The 21,424-nt window shown below is 37.7% G+C and overlaps 1 protein-coding gene across 3 annotated transcripts in view; it reads left to right on the top strand.

Moving 5' to 3' along the window:
- Window positions 1–21,424, top strand: part of Ids (iduronate 2-sulfatase) — a 47,565-nt gene that overhangs the window by 16,176 nt on the left and 9,965 nt on the right. For 2 of the 3 annotated variants that reach the window (XM_067106770.1, XM_067106769.1), the window contains 4 exons: window positions 3,335–3,512; window positions 3,740–3,882; window positions 5,188–5,347; window positions 5,456–5,618. In XM_067106770.1, the coding sequence (XP_066962871.1) occupies window positions 3,335–3,512; window positions 3,740–3,882; window positions 5,188–5,347; window positions 5,456–5,618 (644 nt within the window). The remainder of the gene's footprint in view (window positions 1–3,334; window positions 3,513–3,739; window positions 3,883–5,187; window positions 5,348–5,455; window positions 5,619–21,424) is intronic. The other variant, XM_067106771.1, reaches the window with a different exon arrangement.

Here is a 21,424-nt window from a genome sequence, read left to right as displayed (position 1 = left end):
GTACTGTACTGTATTGACAAATTTTTACGAAGAGTAAGCATAATAAATATAACAAATTCAAATTACATATTGATTCAAATTACATTTTGAAACAAGAACAATTATAGGGTCAAGTCCCTCAATTATAAAAAAATTTGTCCATTATTTATAAGACCAATATTATACTAGGTGGCATCTGACTTAAGAAAAGAAAAGCAATAATAATTTAATTTTTTCTACTACTGCATTCACATAAACAACCATATTCACCTTTAATTAATTTTACTACAGTAATTCTTTTACTAATTTTATAAGTATAATAATGTAGTTTCATGTCATTGTCATATTTCATCAGTGAGTTCAAGGAAGTAAAGTTGATTTCATTAACTCTTTTGTAGCCACATGTATCCTTTGATGCACAATAATGGCACGAGGACTACAATGCCGAATCATACAATAATCATTATTTTGCACCACCATATTTGAATGAACTTTGTGGATGAACATTCAGATCACCTGGATGGTCCACAAATGGCTACTATATGACAACACTCACGCCTCAGCTTAGTAATACGAGGGAAAATAGTCTCCCATGAGATTCCATGGGGGAAGGTACTTCATCTTCCCGTCCCAGTGCATTTTGTATATATTTGTCCATAAATATGTGTACTATGGGATTGTTGCTGGTTTTAGTTCTTATTTTTTATATTATTTTAGTTATAAAATTTTTCAAAATGAATTACAAAACTATATTAGAAAGAACATTTAAAAATTGGTAAAAGGTATGCATTTCCCCATCCCAGTACATCTCATATATATCTGTCTATAAATATACTTTGGATTGTTGCTAGTGTTAATTCTTATCTTTTACAATATTATGTGAGCTGTAATTGTAAGTTTGCAAAATAAAGTAAAAGAAAATATTGGATAGAACATGTAAAACTCACAACAATTAGCGTATTTTACGAGTGCCACGGAAAAGAGGCCCTGCACAGGGTTGGAAATATTCACTCACAGCTTAGGGGTCATTATTTTTATATTTACAGTCTTTTGTTTGTTTTTGCAGTAATACCCAATGGGCTTGTGCTAAACACGCTGCAAAAGTTAATACATACTGATATAGGAAACTTCCTGTGGCAGGACAAAATTTTGAGTTTTTTTTTATATACCATGAGGATTTGCATATCTTCCTCTTTCCATTGATGTGTTTTATTTTTCAATTGTCAGAGATTAAAGTTTGCCTGGTCATAGGGTTTTGTTTAGGTATATAATTTAAAAGTATAAATGCAGCTTATCTTGCACATCACCACAAGAAAAAAAGTTTCATATCCCTTGGTATTCTAGACCATCTTCCTGTTTCTGTTTTTATTCGTTGTGAATCAAATTTGAACCAAGTGTAGGCAACTTGATGATGTTCTGCAACAGCATAGAAGGAGTTGCCATAGAGTGTTGGTGATTCTAAGTTTGGATTTAACTATTTGTAAATCATACACACGAAAACAAATTTTCACTCACTTGCTTTCTAGAACTTTCAGTCATCCACAACGGGGGGTAGAGTTAACTGAAGTAGTTGTTGAATGTATTCTCCCATGGAAGACGAAACTTTGATGGCTTTGTTAACAGCTTTATGAATATAACTATCTCTTGTAATCTTCTTGAGACAGTATTCTATGAAAACACTTGAATTGTTTTTAATCAAAGCAGGTGCTCTTGGTTCTCCAGACTACATGTATCAAGTCCGTGCAGACAGTTGTTCAACATTAGCAATTAAGAGTTGGACCATCAGTAAATGGTCTCATTTGTCAATTTTTCATAAGCTGTATTTTAACAGAAAACTTTTGTGTTCACAATTGATCCCTGATCCTCTTTCCCTGCCAAGAGCAACGAGATTTGCTGAACAGCAGCACTGGTATGCAGTAAATGAGCCTCACTGTTGAACTTCTCAGTTCTCATTTTCACATTGTATGGATTATTTTAGTTCTTTGCTAGGAATGATTTAAATATCATTGCATGACCTGCATGTGACTGGATGTTTTCATTTACTTGCACATAATCTAATGCATTCATTTTGATGTTCCCAAGATAAACATTTTTCACAGCATTGAAAATTAAAGGCATCAAATAGTTCACATTTATGCACATCAATTTTGTTTTCTATTGATTAACTGCTATGTTATGCAATACTATGAAGTTTCCAAATAATTCCCTCTCTTGTGGCAGTGACAAGCACTATCTTCCACCAGTAGCAACAAATGGGGCTGACCAAGCCATCCATCCTCACCATATTCCCTAACCATGCATATCATATGGTTAACATACATGATAAATAGAAACCAGAACTCAAGACTACCTTACCCTACCCCTGTAACCTTTTATAGAATAATTATGATCTGATCCACACCCATTGCATTTCAGTAGTCTTACAAGTATTTCCATATCAACTCTTGCAGGCTTTTTCATGGTCCATGTACAAGACATATTGTGGCGGTTTCTGGTTATTTGCTCTGTCAGTGTAGTAGTAGACATAGTGTCAGAATTTGTTCTTCACATCCCGTACCTTTCTCTGTACCTGCTTGTTCTTCATCAGAAACAAACTACTGCTGAGTTCTTATTAGTGGAAATGAGTTTATAAATTTTGGTACAGCAGATAGTTCTCGGAGTTCTGTGGATCACCTCCTTTATAAAGCGTTAACAATTTACTTTTAGCCCTTAACACTGTACTGGGTAAGTCATATAAAATATTGTATTCAGAATGAAGGACAAAAACAAATCTATGACAAGCTTAAAAATTAAAAATCCTTGGTAGGATACCATTAAGTCTAGGTGATTTATTACACTTGAGTTGCTTAACGCCATTACAGTACATAATTCATTTTCAGTAATTGGATCATCCAATGCCAGGATATATGGTTCTCCATGTAATTCCTCTACTTCTAGTCTTCCTTTTACTCCATAATCCCTGTTAACTTTAAACAATTCTTCCTCAGTGGTGTAGTTAAACAATGTAATAATACTAATACTGTACTATTTGCCAACATGAATCATTTTTCTCATATTCACCATTAAATAGCTGGCAGATGTGTAATAACTTACTATATGGAGTTGCCCTCAACATCCCGCAATTGACCATGGATACTGAAGTTAGAGTAGAATATAGTGACTGCCCATCTACCAGTTAAGGATCTACCAGTTGATGCCCTGCACTATTTACGCTCCTTGGCATTATACTTTGGCTTTTATAGACAGTGTTTTTTGTATTATGAAAACTTTTTGGCATGATTAGTTCCTCAAATTTTATATTTTTATATGCACATTCCTTGACATGGTGTTCTAATTTTTTAATTTTGTATTTCAGCAGGCACTGTGCGGTCCAAGCCGAACATCATTTCTAACCTCTCGACGACCAGATACTACAAAGCTTTATGATGTCCACTCTTACTGGAGAACAAATGCAGGAAATTTTACAACTTTACCACAGTATTTTAAAGATCATGGCTACCATACAGTTTCATTTGGAAAGGTATTCCATCCAGGTAAATTATTTTTTATTTACAGCACTATACTATTTTATTACATTTGTTGCAGAACCATTTTATACATTCTAAAAGTAAGTTTAGTATGTGGATAATTACTTTGTTGGGCAAGTTTTCATTTCATTTGAGTTTAAACATCAAAAAGGATTTTAGAACTGGCATAAATTTGTTATAAAATGTACTGTACGCATTAGTGTTTCATTATTCAATTCATTTCTCTCGCTTAGGCATAGTCAGCAACTATTCTGATGATCAGCCTTATAGTTGGAGCGAGGATCCATATCATCCCCCTACTCAAGCTTTTAAGGATGCCCCAGTATGCCTTGGTAGTGATGGCTCTTTACAGAGAAATATATATTGTCCAATAGAGGTTTGTAACAAATTTGTTTATAAATTGGAATAAAAAATAGTTTTACATACACCTTTACATTATTTTGTTGGTAATATCTGTGGAATCAGTCATTTTAAAAAATGAGAATGTAGCAGTTAATATAAGGAATATGCATGTAGCTGGTGGTATTTATCAGTTTTTTCCAGCATCTCTTCATCCCTTAGATGCAGTTTTCTTCCCTTTTAATTTTATAAATTCCTTTTATGGTCTAGTTGAACTATTTACTATTATTAATGTAGACTTTGTTGTAAACAGGCAAATAAGAAAATATAAAGGCAAAAGAAAAGGAGCAAGTACATTTATTAAAGGATTATAACACTCCAGAACATTCATAAAAATTTAAGAAAGAAAAAACCAGTCAAAGCTTTATGAATGCATTTGGAACTGGACTTAACACCAGAGAGCAGATTACAGTTTTTAAAAGTACTTGGCCATTCCCACCACATGCAGTCACAAGTGTCTACATAAGCTTTTTTTAAGGAGTCCTGTTACAGGTATTAATCTGTGGTATGGTTCCATAGCTAATTTGTCATTAATTGGTACGCCTGATTTTATATTTCCCTGGTCATAGCACCAACATGCTGCTGCTTTTTTGTGGTACTACTTGCTACATAAATACTGTTGGCATCATTGTTGCATAAACACTTTTAGCATCATTGTAAACACAGACAATTCCCTCTGTTTATCATTTATGAAAACTTACTCACTTTTAGACCCAGCTAAAGATAAGGTTGAACTTCTGAAAAAAATTGAGTGGTGTTTATGTGAGAAGCTTGTGTGAATTATACGACGCTGGCTCTTCACCTGTTTATGACATATAGAAACAGAAAGAAAAATCACTTCGGTCAGCAGCGAGATCAGCTGACTGACAATGATTGTCAGTCAGCTGATTTTATTCATCATGGACTTGGACAGTTGAAGCTTGATGCCTCAAATTTATATTGAATGAACAGTAATAGTAAACATACCTAGATTGGGTCTTTCTAGAAGTGGTGACTTGGATATCCAGTGTAATTCAAGTAATCACATATCAGTGGTTTACAAGCAGTTTTGTAATTGTAGACGCAAAATGCTAGTGAGAGAGGAGAGGACTTAGTGGCCCTCTGTTGGAACAGACTTTGTTGATTGTGTTAGGGTGGACAGTGCATTTCAAACTGTAATTGGTAAATCCTCTGAGAATGGCCAAGAAAATCTTTTGTAAAATAGTGATTTTATTTATGAAAGAATTTGTTTTAACCATTAGATTTCTGTTGAGTATTAAGCTATATTTTGTAACTGTTTTAGGTTGAGCAACAGCCAGGTAAAAACTTGCCTGACATAGAAACAACAATATCTGCAGTGAAGTGGCTCGAAAATCGATCATTAGGGGGTGACCAGCCATTCTTTATGGCAGTTGGTTTCCACAAACCTCACATTCCACTGAAATTTCCTGTGAGGTTTATTGGTAAGTACTGTTTGGTATAATACAGTAGCACCATGTTTGCATAATGTATTTTATTAATTTTTACGACTTTGATAGAAGTTTATTAAACATTTTCTTTTTTTTTTCCAGATTATTACCCTATTGATACAGTACCAATGCCTTCAAATGAAAATTATCCAAAAGGGCTGCCAAGTGTTGCTTGGAATCCATGGAATGACTTAAGGAGAAGGGATGATATTAGAGAACTAAATATATCATTTCCTTATGGCCCAATTCCAAAATTTTATGCAAGGTAAAGTATGAATAATAATGTAAAGTTCTTATACAGGCAGTCCCCAGTTAACGGCTGGCTCGGTTAACAGCTATCTGGTTTTATGGTGCTTGTCTAGCGATGAAAATCGGCAATTTTCGGCACCGAAAATCACCGATTTCCATTATCGGCACTGATAATTGGGTATTGGCGCCGATACATACCTAACAGAGGCCCCGATAACCGAAAATCGGCGCTTTTCGGCGCCGATAACCCCCGAAAATCGCCGATTTTAGATTATCATCACACCCTCGGAAACGGAACCCTGCCGATAACCGGGGACTGCCTGTATGTGTAAATATATTTAAAATGTTAAAATTTCAAGTTAACTCGCCACTTATATACAATTATAAAGGGTTTATTGTAGATGCTTTTTAGTAGTCATCTGCATCTCACTGGTTCCATTAATATAACTTTTTTTTTTTTTTTACCTTTTCTTAAATCTTGAAAGTTGACTGTTTTGAAATTCAAAATAAACTGAGTGTTATAATCCAGTTTACCAGCGCTGAATGACCTCATAGGTCCCAGTGCTTGGCCTTTGGCCTAAACTCTATATTCCATTCCATTTCATTCTATAATCTAGTTTATTGTTATATTTGGTTGAAATCAAATAAGGAACCTTTTTGCTTTTAGTGCTCATAAATTATGAGACCTCTTATGGATATGCATTATAAAGTTGACAGTTCAGATCCTCTGTGTACCTGTCTGTGAAACAAATGACTTGTTTACATTGACTCATGTAAATATTGATATTTTCCAGTAATGTCATTGATTAGTTCATGTTAAATAATTTCCCATATTGCTGGTAATTTTTGCTGTACTATGACTAAGAACAGAGATTTTGGAAAAGATATCCCAAACTTATAACCAAAATATGTTTTAATCAAGAAATTATCATTACAAACAGGTGATAAAAAATGAAATGCTCTGAATTCTTAACAAAGATTGACCTCTAAACTTTGCAATTTCTCTTCTCACTTTTGTACAGTTCCACTGAAAGGTTTGGATCTGAAGGACAAATTAACAAAGAAATCCTTCCTTCCCTCGGGTGAATAAAACCCTTTTTTTGATGAAGGTGGGATTGCAGCTAACCCACCATGATACATTGATAAGTACTTATTCAGGTCATTTACTTACACAGGACTTCTTTATGCATTATATGAGAATGCTGTATTGGGGAAGATGCTGGAGGAAAGAGTGAGAAAAATGGTTACGTAGGTAATTGTCAGTTTGGCTTTATGTGAGAGATCAAGAACAGAAGCAGCCCAATACAATGCAGGAAAAGTATCATGCTTGTAGATATTGAAAAAGGATTGAAGGAGGGGATGTAGACAAATAATTAAGTGGTCACTGCAAAGGCAGAGAATACTAAGGGACTCTCAAACCAGTGATCTTACAGTACGATAGTGGTAGAAATGGAGTGAAAACAGTGATAGGTGTACCAGAAGAATTTGAGATAAAATATTGGTGTCCATTGAGGACCAGCACTGAGCCATCTGCTGTTTATAATTATAATGAAAAAGCTACAAAGGACTGCAGAAAAGTGGGTCCCTGAGAGGTTAAAAAAAGTTAAGCATACCTTAGTGTAACCAGACCACTGAGCTGATTAACAGCTCTCCTAGAGAGGTACTTTATGAAGATGACCTATTGCTAACAACACCAACGGCTTGTGGTATATGCGTTCACGAGGGCAGGAGACGCATGGTCTGGAAGACAGAAACAGCACCTGGCTGCTATCTCCTAACAACAAAATCTTGTGGTAGAAATATTTAAAAGCTGGAGAAGCTGAATGGAAAGAAGAGGACTGAAAATCAGTGGAAGCAAAAGAAAGCTTAGGGTAACTGGAATGGAAGCAAAAAAAAAGTACTAGAGTACTGTATTAAGAAGGTGGCCATGTGGTTACTGTAGGAAAGATGTGGCTGTGAATGCTGTATTATGCAATGATTTTAATAAATTGTATTACAAGAGATGCTTAGGATCACAAAATATATGTGAAGTAATGCATAAATGGACAAGAGTAGGGAATTGAGACCCCTGTTGTGGTAGATGGGCAGTCTTAGAAGAGTTAGAGCATTTCTCTTACCTTGCAGACACACTGGACTATGAAGCAGTAGTTGAAAAAGCCACAAGAGAGAGGTTAGCTGTAGTTTCAATGAAATGTAGAGGTATAAGTAGCCTACTAGTAAATAAAAATGTCAGATTGGTAGAGAGAGCAAAGATTTACAATGGGTATATTAGGCTTATAGTACTTCATGCAGCAGAAACATGGGCAATCACAGAGTGTTACTTGCATGATCAGAAGAGGGTGGGAAGATTGCATTGCAAATAAGGAAGTGGTGGAGATATGTGGTATCAAGAGGCTGGAAAAAAAAGATAGAGATCTCAAAGATTAAGATAGTTTGGACACGTGATGAGAGAGCATAAGGAGCATTTTGTCAGAAAAGCAGTAGATATGGAAATAGAATGAACACTTGTTTGAGGAGCCAGGAAATCATGGAAGGTTCATGCAGAAAGAGCACCGTACAATAAACAGAAATCTGCTTGTCACATGCAAGCTTTCCATCTAAAGTGCATGTGCAAAATGTAAGGGAATACAGAAGTTACGAAGTCATCATTGCAATTATGGATGCATGTCAGGTTTTATAATGAATGTGACCAGTAGAGTCTGTACTTCAGCCTACAAAGCAAAATTTTTAAGATTATTAATTTTTTCATACTTGTACATTACTTTTAATTACCCCAGTCTCTGAAATGAAGAAAGGAGACAGTTGATGCTGCTCCTTCTTGGGAGGATCCTCATATCCCTAGCAGCAATCACTGTAAGTCTTTGTCTCCTGAATCGTGGGCTGTGAAAAAGGCATGTTGGAAATATTGGAAAGAGTGAACTCATGATAAGTAATGGGTTTATATGGATAATTAATTTTGTCTAAGAAACTGCATTTGTTTCACAAAAAAGTAATTAAATATTGTTTATCCAACTTATCCAAAATTCTAGTTTAGGTCGAAAGGATCAAGCTGCTAAAACACTTCCAGATAAGTTGGTTTGGATCTGTAGGATCTACTTGAAAGCACTCTGGGATTGATCTGAGCATTAGAACCTTTGCCTTTTGAAACAGAAGAACCCTAAGATGCAAAAATAACTGCAGAAAAATGGAAAATAAAGGAATGTAGGCAGCTACCATAGAACTTTCTGATGATGAGTTTGATTACCTTTGCATTGTATTCCTGAGAACATATTTGCATACTGTGCATGATGCTAGCTTATGATATGGACAAAGTACCTAACTTGAATCCTTGTAAAAATATGTAGCACACTCATTAGCCTCAAGGACGTAACATAGACTTAACTCAGTTTTTCAAAGAATTCTGTCCGTGTCACGCAGTTCTCACTTGAGAAAGTGTGGATAGTAATGTAGATCAAGTCTGTCCTTCTTGCATTAACAGCAGAACAAGGCCAAACTTGGCAGGTAGGGAGCATGCACATGTATGACTTGGAGGTCACCAGCTGCTTGTAATGAGAAGTATTTTGTTTCCTGAGAATTTACCAGGTACCCTCTGTGCATGAAATTTAGTACTTACGGGCGTCTATTAAATCTACGGCCATGTGGGTGGTTGGCAAAGGGACTTCTACTTGGAGTCCTAGAGCAACATTCTTGCTCTGGCTGGCCAAGAATAATCAGGATATTGCTTATTACTGCCATTTTCATGCTGAATGACAGAAAGTCATGGGTTTCTAAGCCATTCCATGAAAGAATTGGACTATCCAACATGCAAGCTTCTGGGACTAGAAAGGTAGAGAAGTATATAGGGACCTTGTGACTGGAAAGAACATTTGCTATGAATGGATATTACTGCCCCCACAACAAAAAATAATCCGGAAAACTAAGAGTTATAACTTCTACCTCGACTAGGAAGAATCCTTCCTGTACATCCTTTGTGGATGTACTGGTAGACTGAAGCCTACATCTGTAAGGGGAATACTGGAGGTACTGTTTCAACTTCATCTTTAATATATAACACTGTGAAGCTGCTTAGTATTCCTAGTAATCCTGCTTGAAAGAATTAGACTCAGCTGACCTTCTTTTGAGCTTCTCTTTAATTCTGTAATCATTGCAGGTAACATTATAGAGGGATGAATAAATTTGTTTTTATTTAGCATTTCCCAACGTTTTGTGAGAGAGAGAGAGAGAGAGAGTGTGTGTAATTGTCGTAAGTGAGTGCTTCCGGTTGTTGGAAGAGGATGAGGTCGTTAGTTTGTTTTTGGCGCTGTCTGTCTGTGGAATGTGTGTGTGAGGATTTTTCGGTTTTGAAGGCAGTCTTTTTTGAGTCTTGAGTCAGAGCTAGTGCTGGTCTGTTTTTTTGGTTTGGACAGTTTTTTTGTGCTGATGCAAAGTTGTTGTTTTCCCTTGTTAGTGTGCTGTTCTTGTTGCTGTATGTTCATGAGTAGTGTGTTTTTCTGTTTTGGTTTGGTTTGTGTGGTTTTGTGTGCTGTGTTGGCGACCGTGGACGCCTTACTCCATCTTCCAGCAACCGAGGACCAGGGTGAGTGTTGTGTACTGTTTTTGTGTTTTAAAATCCCGCCACATAAAATTTGGCGCCCAACGTGGGGCTGTTGTAAAATAGCCGTTGGGATTGTTTGTGGTGGGTCAGTGAGAGTAAGAGGTCAGGATGAGTGAGATAGAGAAACTGAGAGAGGAACTCCAGTGGCTAGGGAACTCCAGGGCAGGCTGGAGGAGGAGAATGGGAGGCTGAGGGTGAGAATGAGGAGTTGAGGAGTCAGTTGGAGGAGATGGGAGGAATGCTAAGAAGTGCAAAAGAAGAAATGAAAGGGGAGATGAAAGAGTCAGAAGAGAGAATGGAAGAGAGGATGGATAAAAAAGTTGGAGGGAATGATGAGAAGTGTGGAAGAAATGATGAAAGGTATGTTCAAGGGTGTTTTTGGAGAAGGGGCTGTTGGAGGCAGGTTCTCTGGAACGTGTGAAGGGGCAGAGAGAAAGAAAAGGAGGAAGAAGTGAATGGAAGCGTGAGTGATGAAAGTGATATGGGAATATGAAGTAAGAAACGAGGAATGAGAGGCAGGGTAAGGAAAAGGGGAATGAAAAGCAAGGAAGGAACAGAGGAAAGTAAGGATAAGTCAGGGGAAGAAAAAGGGAAGAAGGGAAAGGGAAAGGAAACTGGTAAGAAGGGTAAGGAAGTGGGAAAGGCAGGAAAGAAGGGAGAAAGGCTATGTATGTGAGGGAGGTGCCCCGGTGTGAAAAGTATAATGAGTATGGAAGTAGGGATGTGCATGATTTCTTTAGGGAGTATGAAAGGTTTTGTCAGGATAAGTATGGGGAAAGTAAGAGAGTGTGGGCACGAGAATTAGGAGAGTATTTGACTGGGTTTTTACTTGATATGTATAGGGTTATTATGAGTGTGGGGATGTTGAGTATGACAAGGTGAAAGCTAGATTAGTTGAGCAAGCGAGGCGTATGAAAGCGAGTGTTAAGTATAAGAGGAAGAATGAATTTGATGAGGCAAGAATGAAAGCTGGGGAAACCTTGTCACTGTATGCTTGTAGGCTGGAGACGTTGGCAAGGAAGAAGTTTGGGGATGATGGGATAGATGAATGTAAGGAGTTAGTACGGAGTTGTTAGGGACAGTGCCAGATGGAGTTAGAGAATTTGTGAACTTGAAGCGGAAGGAGAAGAAAAGATGGACGAATGAAAGGTTGACTTGGGGAGAAATTTTGGAAATTGTAGATTATGAGCTTGACAGGGTTATAAAAGAGAGCAGAAGTGTAAGTGTAAGGGCTGGGGTAGATGAGAGAGTACCAGAGTTCGGAAGCTTTAGGGATGCAGTGTTGAGGGGCCCAATGAGAATGGCCGATAGTGTAATAGATAGGAGTGTAAGAGCAAGTAATGTAGAGGTGCCAGTGAGGATGAATGATGGGTTTGTAAAGGGAACAACGGGTTGGACGGGTTAGGGATAGTAGTGTACAAGGGGAAGGTCGGTGAGTGGAAGTCGGCGAAGTGTTTTAGATGTGGAAAGGAAGGACATACAAAGAATGAGTGTAGGTGGGCTTTAGGAGCGTGTTTGGTGTGGGCAACCGGGACATTTGGTAAGGGAGTGTCACGAAAGATAGGGGTTAAATGCTACCAGTGCGGACAGGTGGGTCATGTTGCTAATGGTTGTAGGGGGTACCTGAGTGAATGTAATATGTGGCAACTGTGGTAAGAATGGGCATTATGCGAGAATGTGTTCAGAACCGAGAGCGAAGTGTGACGAATGTGGAATGGAAGGGCATGTATCAAGTGTATGTAGACGAAAGAGGGTGACTGTGACAGCGAATTGGGAAACTGAGTGTGAAGGGGTTCAAATGGGTGGGTCCTCCAGGATGCAAGCGGTGCGTGTGATGCATGTACGTGAGGGGTTGTTGCATGAGGATCAGCAGTTTGTTTTGATAGAGTATGGTAGGAAACGTAAAAAAGGGAAGAACGTAAGTAAACTGAATGGTCGTAAGTTGTGTGATAGGGGTGTGAGTGCCAAAGTGAAAATGAGTGATAAAGCGTATAATACGGATGAATGGGATGGTATGAATAGAACGTATAGCATATGCAGGTTTGATATAACTGAGTTGACTGAACGTGTAGGGGTTAGTGAACGGTTGGAGGTGGCAGAAAGTGTAAGAATAAGAGAGCGTAGCAGTAATATACGAGTGATTGAAAGCATGAATGAATCGTTGCAAGAATTGGAAAAGGTCAATGAGCGAATGGGATGGGTTAGTTGAAGAATTGGGGAGGTATTTGGGAACGAGTTAGAGGGTATAGATGAGATTGTGGATGAAATTGAGAGTGGTAATAGTGAAGAAGATAGCGTGAATCTGAGAGAGAATGGAGGAGATGATGTGAGTTTGAATGTTGCTAGAAGAGAGTGATTCTGAGAGAATGATTGCGTGCCTTGAACGCGATCTAGAGGACCTGCTAGTGAGCATCCGTGGGTGTTGCATAAGGCGATTTGAAAGAGGTGTGAAAGGTGTTGGTTGGGAAATGCTAAAGGGGGAGAAATATAGAGGATGAATAAATTTGTTTTTATTTAGCATTTCCCAACGTTTTGTGAGAGAGAGAGAGAGTGTGTAATTGTCGGGGTAAGTGAGTGCTTGGTTGTTGGAAGAGGGATGAGGTCGTTAGTTTGTTTTGGCACTGTCTGTCTGTGGAATGTGTGTGTGAGGATTTTTCGGTTTTGAAGGCAGTCTTTTTGAGTCTTGAGTCAGAGCTAGTGCTGGTCTGTTTTTTTGGTTTGGACAGTTTTTTTGTGCTGATGCAAAGTTGTTGTTTTCCCTTGTTAGTGTGCTGTTCTTGTTGCTGTATGTTCATGAGTAGTGTGTTTTTCTGTTTTGGTTTGGTTTGTGTGGTTTTGTGTGCTGTGTTGGCGACCGTGGACGCCTTACTCCATCTTCCAGCAACCGAGGACCAGGGTGAGTGTTGTGTACTGTTTTTTTGTGTTTTAAAATCCCGCCACAACATCAAGAGTTACGAAGTGTTACAGGTTAAATTCTTGTAAACCTGAGAAGTTACAAGGTTGGAGGGTGTTAATCAAAGTGATGCTTCAAATTTCTGAGGATGGGGCAACCAGCAATAGAAAAATACTGTACTTGCAGAGAATTAAAGGTTCAACTATAGTAGTACCAATCTAAGGTGAGGGTTTTGTGGGGACGAGAGACATTTACGTGCGTTGCCAAACTTCCATTCTAAGAAAAATTTCATGGAATATAGGTCGTTGTTATATAACAAAACTGAGTGGAATTACTCTGAAATATTTACTAAACATGATTTTTATGTATGAAGTTGTTATTGATCAATATTTTAAACAGTTTTCAATATCATATTTACGAAACGTGGCATACATGTTGCCACATCTACAATCTCGATTCTCAGGTCAAGTATTGACATCTGTATCTGTCAGTTAAGAAACAATAACCCTTCGTTAATCTCTTAAGAATGGTCAAATCTTATAAGCTGGGTCCTTTATGGTGAAGGTGAGAATTAGCGGATGCAAACATAGTTGAAGGTCAAACACGTGTGTGTGTGTGTGTGTGTGTGTGTGTGTGTGTGTGTATGTGATTAAATGGTTAAAAGATGTTTGTTGACTGAACTTTTCTGTAAATAGAGAAATTTTAGTATGAAAATGTTTTTCCATCTTTGACGTTATTTTTTCTTGTGTATATTGTTCCAAGACAACAGTCAACTGAATATGGAGAAAAATATTCGGGGATAAGATGAAAAAATAAATCAAATACCGTGGTTAGGATTGAAACTGATCTGGCATTGCCAAACATCGATCTGGCATTGCCAAACATCAATCTATTAACATTTTTAATGAGGTAAAGGGAGTAGTTTAGTAACTGAAAGTAATAAATTTGCTCCAAGAATGATTGAATCGTGACTTTTGTACACAGAGCCCGATGACAATTGTGTTAAACCAGTCATTAACATTAACCTTATAAAGTGAAGAAATGTGGCTTTCAGTATGCACTTCTCTGACCTCGTGTCTCGGGCCAGGCGCACGGGTATATAATGAGCTACAGTTGTCATTATAGGACAATACAGCCTTTTGCAGTCGTCATGGATGGTCAGAGTTTCTCACTGGGAGTCATTCAGGACAAGCAAGGAAAATTATTCATAATGTGTCAAGGTACTTCACAATGGAGAAACAAAACAGAGGACCCATTACTAATGTTGCGAATGCAACTCTTAGTACAGCTGAGGCAACAAACGTCAGTAAAGCTACTGTTGAACGAATATGTAAAGAAGCACGAGAGTCGCAAGAATTATTTGGTAACCCAGTTTACGAGATAAAGAAGAGGAAAAGATCAAAACCTGTGACTGGTTTGGATGACTTCGACAAATGTTTGCTTCGTCGGATAATTCTCCAATTTTACGAGAGGAAAGAAATTCCAACCATTAACAAAGTGTTGTCTGAAATGAGGGAAAGAACAGGATTCAAAGGTGGTAGAGAATCTTTAAGAAAAATAGTGAAAGAAATTGGTTTCAGTGCACGCAAAACTCGATGGTAGAAAATTTTTGATGGAACGATATGACGTGCAGTGCTTGCGAACAAGATTCCTAGAAAAAATGCAAAACGTCAAAGAGAACCGAAGAAATGTAATTTATCTAGATGAGACTTAGGTTAACCAGAATTATACTGTGGGGAAATGCTGGAAAGATAATAAATCAGAGAATGCTTCTGGAATTAAAGTGCCGTCAGGAAAAAGGTGGCCGACTTATAATTCTACATGCAGGCTCTGCATGTGGTTTCATTCCAAACGCTGAGCTTACATTCACTGCAAAAAATGATGGTGATTATCACCGTCAAATGAACCACGAAGTATTTGAAGAATGGTTTCGTTGCCAGTTGCTCCCGAACATACCTCCAGCTTCAGTTATTGTGATGGATAATGCTCCATATCATTCAAGGAAAGTAGAAAAAGTACCAACGATGTCAAGCAAAAAGGCAGTCATTACAGAGTGGCTCATCTCTAAAGGTCTGAAACCAACAGAGAAAATGTTGAAAAGTCAACTTTTAGAGATGGTAAAGGAGTACTCTGTTAAAATAAAACCACGTATGTCGTAGATAAAATTGCAGCAGAAAATGGGCATGAAATTATTCGGCTTCCTCCCTACCATTGCCAATACAACCCGATAGAACTAATTTGGGGCCAAGTGAAAAGTTTCATAAGCGAAACGAAACAATTTTAAGATGACAAATCTATCGGAACTTACTAAAGAAGCTCTGGATACTGTGACACCTGAAAATTGGGAGAAGGCCGTAAGACACGCCGAGCAATTGCAAGTGGAAGATGCAGCAAAGATATTTTGATAGACAAATATATTGACTCATTTATTATAAGTCTTGACTCTTCAGAGATGAGAGTCTTCCGATGAGGAGTCCTCTTAAAATCTCTCTCGTCTTTATACGCTGTTCTGTATTGTTCTCATTGTAAACCATTGTACATGTATATGATCACAAACTGAAATAAAGTGAATCATTATCATTCTTATTTATTAGATATACTGTATTTATTACTTGAATGCTTCTGAAAATAAAGAAATGTTTAATGTATGAAATTTACCATATCCGTGATTTCCCTTTAGTTTTGTCTCTTTTGTAGATTGTTGATAAATAAGTTAAGAATAAAAAGAACTGTTTCATAACTCTGAATTTTTAATACCAATACACACCATATGATAAATATTTATCTGAATAAAGGAAAAATAAACTTATACCAGCGAACCCTTCTAAGACAATTGGAGTGGGCATTCCCCTCACCCGAGTCTGAAAGGAGGATAATCTGTACTGGACATAGGTTTTGACCTTAGGGTAATGTTTCCCTTGGGGGATTAGTAAGGAATACAGAGCTTTGACTTTGGCCACCTCTACAAAGAACTTAAAGATATGGCAACGTGTGTTTTCGGTTTTAGACACGCCTAAACCCTCACCTTAGATTGGTACTACTATAGAAAAAATCTTTTCCTGTAGCTTACAAAGGATTATAGTACTGAAGTTGTTGATTCCAAATGAAGAGGGGGGAGTGGTATTCATTGTACCCAAGACATCCAGTCTGCAATGAAGGCCATGGATTCCCTTAATATCATTCAAAGGCCATGCTTGTAGTTGTAACTGAATTGCCATAGCAATGGGAAGCTTAAAAGTCGGGAAAAAATCAATCTTTTCAGATATCTTTATTGACTTAATCAGGATCTTTTGGTAGATTGACATCCACCAGAATATCATTAATATGTATTATGAAGAAAATTGCCATTGATAACTTTATCAAACTTGTGGCTTTTATCTGTAAAACAAGTGCTCTTGGTATAGTAAGTAAAGAAATGCTAGGAGCATATGGAGTCTAAATGATCATCCATAGGAAAACTGTATTGGCAAAATGCTGCATTATTTTGCTGATTGAGTAAGCCAGGGTATTCCAGTTTGTAAGAATGTTGATTCATGCTAATGGAACTTCAGTAATTTATCATCTTGGGTGTCATTCACAGCACAGATTCCTATTACAGTAATTGAAAGAAAGGAATATAGGCTAGATTTCTAAACGCCTTTGATCCATCTCCAAAGAGATGTCCTCCTAGGGTGAAAAAGAAGAGTTATGGGGGAAAGGAGAGCATGAAAAGTCCTTTCCCGTCTCACTTTTACCTTTCAGCCGTTGATCAACTTCTGTTGTCCTGAGGAGGCATTCTAAGCTCAAAGGTTTCTCTGTGGTTGTTCTACAGGAACAACAAAAAGCTTAACCGCTGAGCTTCTCTGGATGTTTAAAGAGTGATCCAATTGATGATCTGGTCATGAACATGGCCAAGAGATTCCAGCATTGGTCAACAAAGCTGGGCAGATATCACAAGACTCCAACAAAGCTTGTCTGAATAGTGGTTCTTGTCTCAGTATTTTCATTATAGTTAAATGCTGGCTAGGTTCTAAATCTGAAGCCTGGCCTCTGATTACTGGTGAGACTTGCCTCTGGTTCTTGTAGAGATTTAGTCATGACTCTGCTTATCCTGGATTTGGAAAGGTTCTGGGCATCAGTCTGACATTGGTCATAACAATAGTTACCAGGAATATTGGCTGGTTAACACCAAGGTATCAGCATATATCCTGTCAACACACTTTGCTGACTGGACAAGAAGCAGTGTTTTCTATGTAAAATGATCATTCTGATGTTGATTTACAGGTGTATCTGGTTGTGTGGCTCAGGAAATGTCTTCCAGGACTAGCATTACAAAATCATATCTTGAATCATGGCCATGCCCACTTGCAATCCTGGATATGTTTCCTGGTTTGGCTCTAATCCCAAAATGCAGCCATGTTTGTTTGTATGGTGTGAGTGAGACTTTTTTCTTGGTCTAGGGTTTGATCAGCTTCATAGCTTTGAATTTCCAGGAGGAAATGTGAATAAGCATGATGTAGCAGCTCCAGGCCATTGTCATCAAAGCAGCATGGAAAAGCATGTTGCATAATACCACTAGAACAGCTGAGGTCACACCTTTCAACACTAGTATAGCCCTGTTGTAGACATGAGTTTGGTTCTGAAATGTAGACCTTTGTGCTCTTGGTTCTGATATGGATCTGGTACATTTTGTTGAATTATTGAGTGCAGATTTGGTTGTCACTGAAACAACTCTTATCTGAGCCATGTGTATGTCTGGCATGATATTTTGTGTGCTAAAAGCTTTGAAATCATCACAAAAGAATAGGTATCACTGAACTCCAACACTGCCAGAGTACTCTTAAGAATATCTGACCTTATGGACACAGGAGGTATCATAGGTCTGGACATAGTTAAGCTTTGGTCTAGTGTCACCAATTCATTATGGAAATGTCCTTAAACACTTATGTTGTTTCGCATCTGGTATTGGCAAGGATGTGGTCTTTGCTTTTGGCTTCAAAATGGTTCTGGTCTTTGTGTGTGTTTGGCTTCAGGTCTCTGGTCATGTTGTTGTTACCTCTTCTTAGTCAGCTGCTGGCATCAGCTAAGCTCTTCTTGTGCAGATCAACTTCATCATCTGAGGTCTGGACGGTTGTATGGATTTGGTCATGCTACCTTGAACCCAAGTTTGATCAGTTTGGTTCAGGTGGTGCAGGTCTGGTCTTGGGTCAAAATTGTCTTGGCTTACATGATTCTGGCCCTACCCAGAGCTGATGTATAGTCACTAGACTGTTTGCTACTTTTTGGACTTTTTTTTTCTAATCACTTTTTGGCATGACTTGGCAGTACTAGGTCCTTTCTCCAGTCGTGGGTGTGTCTTCCAGTACAACTGTGATCTTACTTGAGTCTGGTTTCTAGTCATCGGTTAGTCTTCATCCTCAGTTGGTCATAACCTTGAACATCAGTGGATATCTTATGGCTTCAGTCATGCTTGCTGAAGACCACATTGCTTCAGTTATGGCATCCAGCCTGCCCCACAGACGTGGATCTGAAGAGTTTTTTTGGCTCTGGTCACAGTTTCTGGAAATTGTACTGCTTTGGTGCTCACAGCAGTGATCTTCAGCAAAACTCAGCTGATACATTTATGCTTATTGGCAGTATGGCTCATACCCGGCTAGTTCTTTGTGCTCTAGTTACAAGAATTGCCACAAATATTGTCTCTCAGGGAAGAAAAGTCCAGCAAATCTGAATTTTCCTACACAATGCTATGGAAATAAATCCTGTTAAGGAATGGTCGAGGTCTTTCAGATATATGATCATGGGAAAGGCTATACAGTGGACCCCCGCCTATTCACGGTTCCGGATTTACCTATTTGCGGATTTCTCTGTGGAACATATATACACATTATTCGCGGATATTCGCCTATTTGCAGTATTTTTCATAGAGAAATATTTACATATTACTATATTTTCATGCCATTTTCATGACTAAATGCACAGTTTGTGTTAAAACTACTAAAATATTCAGTTATAAGTATTTTTAGAGGGATTTTAAGTATTCAGGGATTTGAGCTATTTGCAGGGAGTAGTGTACGCACCCCCTGTGAATACCAGGTGAACACCTACCTGAGGGGGAAATGGGAAGAGGTGTCAACCAAACAAACTGGAACAGCAAAGGCAGGAACAGGGGTGGCATTGGGTCTCAGGCAGCCTTTGAAGTTTGGGCAATGCCTCTGAAAAGCAGTAAAAAATAAGGTGCAAAGGGCCAAGACTGAAGAATCATGCTGGGAAGGAAAATTATTTCCTATATGTACCATTTTCATACAAGACCATTACAAACAAACAAGGTAATAAATAGTAAACAAGGATATCTCAGCCTCCATGTTCTGATTATCACAGCAGGTATGGAGAAATAAAAACAAAACTGCCCTCTAAAACTCTTACAGTTACATGGGTGACTAAACACCAGAAAAGTAGGTACTGTGATGTATACGGGACTTACCCATCATTAGAACCTTACGTCACTATGTAAAGAACTAAATTATAAATGATCTACAGACCAGTTCATCAAAAGGAAGGCAAATTAAAGTGTAAAATTCACATTATAACTCGGTTACAAAAGTTCAAACCCCTTTAGCTTTGTCATTTTCACTGAGGAGACAAATGACAGAGGTGGAAATAATACATAATAGCAATAATTAGCATAGTGCCACTTATGTACAAAGTAAATATAATACTATATGTCATAAACTAGTACTTATCCCTTACAGGCCAGGCTAAATGTACATTAACAATACCCCGAGACTGGACAAACTTTAAGGTCAGTCAGTTTAAAAAAACTCATCACTGGAAAGAGGAAGATATGCAAATGCACATAGTTTAAGAAAAAAATTCAAAGACTTTATTTTCCTTGGGAAGTTGAAAGTAAATATTTCCAACCTTGTGCAGGGCCTCTTTTCCACTCGTTAAAATATGCTACAGTATTCTTAGTGAGTTTTACATGTTGTTTCTAATACTTTTTCTTTACTTTATTTTGCAAAATTACAATTTACGGCATGCATAATACAGTAATGTAAAAGATAAGAACTAAAATCAGCAGCAATCCCTTAGTATATTTATGGACAAATTTACGAGATGTACCTTTTAGTGAGTTACACATGGTCTTTCTAATATTTTTTGTACTTATTTTGCAAAATTACAATTGCAGTTGACATACAGTACTGTTGTAAAAGATAAAAACTAAAACTAGCAACAATCTCTGAGTATATATATGGGCAAATATATACGAGATGTACTGGGATGGGGAGAAGTCAGACTATTTTTCTTTTTATCCTGAAATGAGGTGTGAATGTTGCCATATAGTCATTTATGGCCCATTCAAGTGATCTGAATGTTTCCCCACAAACTTTGTTCAAATATTGTGGAGCGAAATAATGATTATCATATGATGTGCCCTGCTACTCCTCTTATGCCATTATGGGATAAGTACTATTACAGAAGGGTTAAGGTAAAAGGAACAAGGTACAAAATGATATGGAAGTTAACTAAATACCACATGAAATCGTCATTAATCAGGCTTAAAAGTAAAGAAACTATGTAATTAAAGTGAAGCACAGTTCAAAACACACATTAAGAGGTAATGTAAAGAAGTCAAAATGCAAAATTAGGAAAGACCTTAGCTAAAGCTAATTCAGTTGCTAATTAGCTAGACTTATCAAATTCGGGAATTACTAAAATTATAAGAATTGCACGGATCCAAGGCTGCTTGAAGCATATCACCACCATTTCTCATCTTGAACAAACAAGAGGCATCATACATACAAAACTCATGCAAAAAAGTTCAGACCAGGTGATATCTGATGGAAAATAATTGGTAGTTCTATAATATTCAGCAGTTATCACTCCATTTCCAAACTGAAGGATAAATAGGCTAATCGGTTTAACAAGAAATTGGGCTGATTATAAGTAATGGGTTTATTGTGAAACAAACTATTTCGATGGTGAAGAAAATCTACAATATTTTGGTTCCAGAAAAATATATCTGACTGTAATAGATGTACCCATGTGCTAAAAAAGGATTTTGACAAAGGAAAAATCTATTTCTGGAGAGGGGCCCGTGTCACCCGGTGAAATAGTCCATTCAGCACTTATTTCTAGGTAATTCCATTGCTAGATACCAGAGAAAGCTAAATGAAATGCTGGAGTTACTACCCCCAGAGCGAGCTCCACTAGATGGAGTCGTGTATGGAAAAGGGTGAACTACAAAAACACGGAACCTTATCCTATAGAGATTCCCAATGTCAAAAAGTCCCAACGAGAGGTGCCGATACAAGCCCATGCACTACTCGCGGACTGTATACAAGGCAACACTAGCCGC

This window comes from Macrobrachium rosenbergii, chromosome 7 (assembly GCF_040412425.1).
Source record: "Macrobrachium rosenbergii isolate ZJJX-2024 chromosome 7, ASM4041242v1, whole genome shotgun sequence".
In the NCBI taxonomy this organism is placed as follows: domain Eukaryota; kingdom Metazoa; phylum Arthropoda; class Malacostraca; order Decapoda; family Palaemonidae; genus Macrobrachium; species Macrobrachium rosenbergii.
Note: the sequence above shows the minus strand (reverse complement) of the source record. Positions and strands in the feature narration are given on the sequence as shown.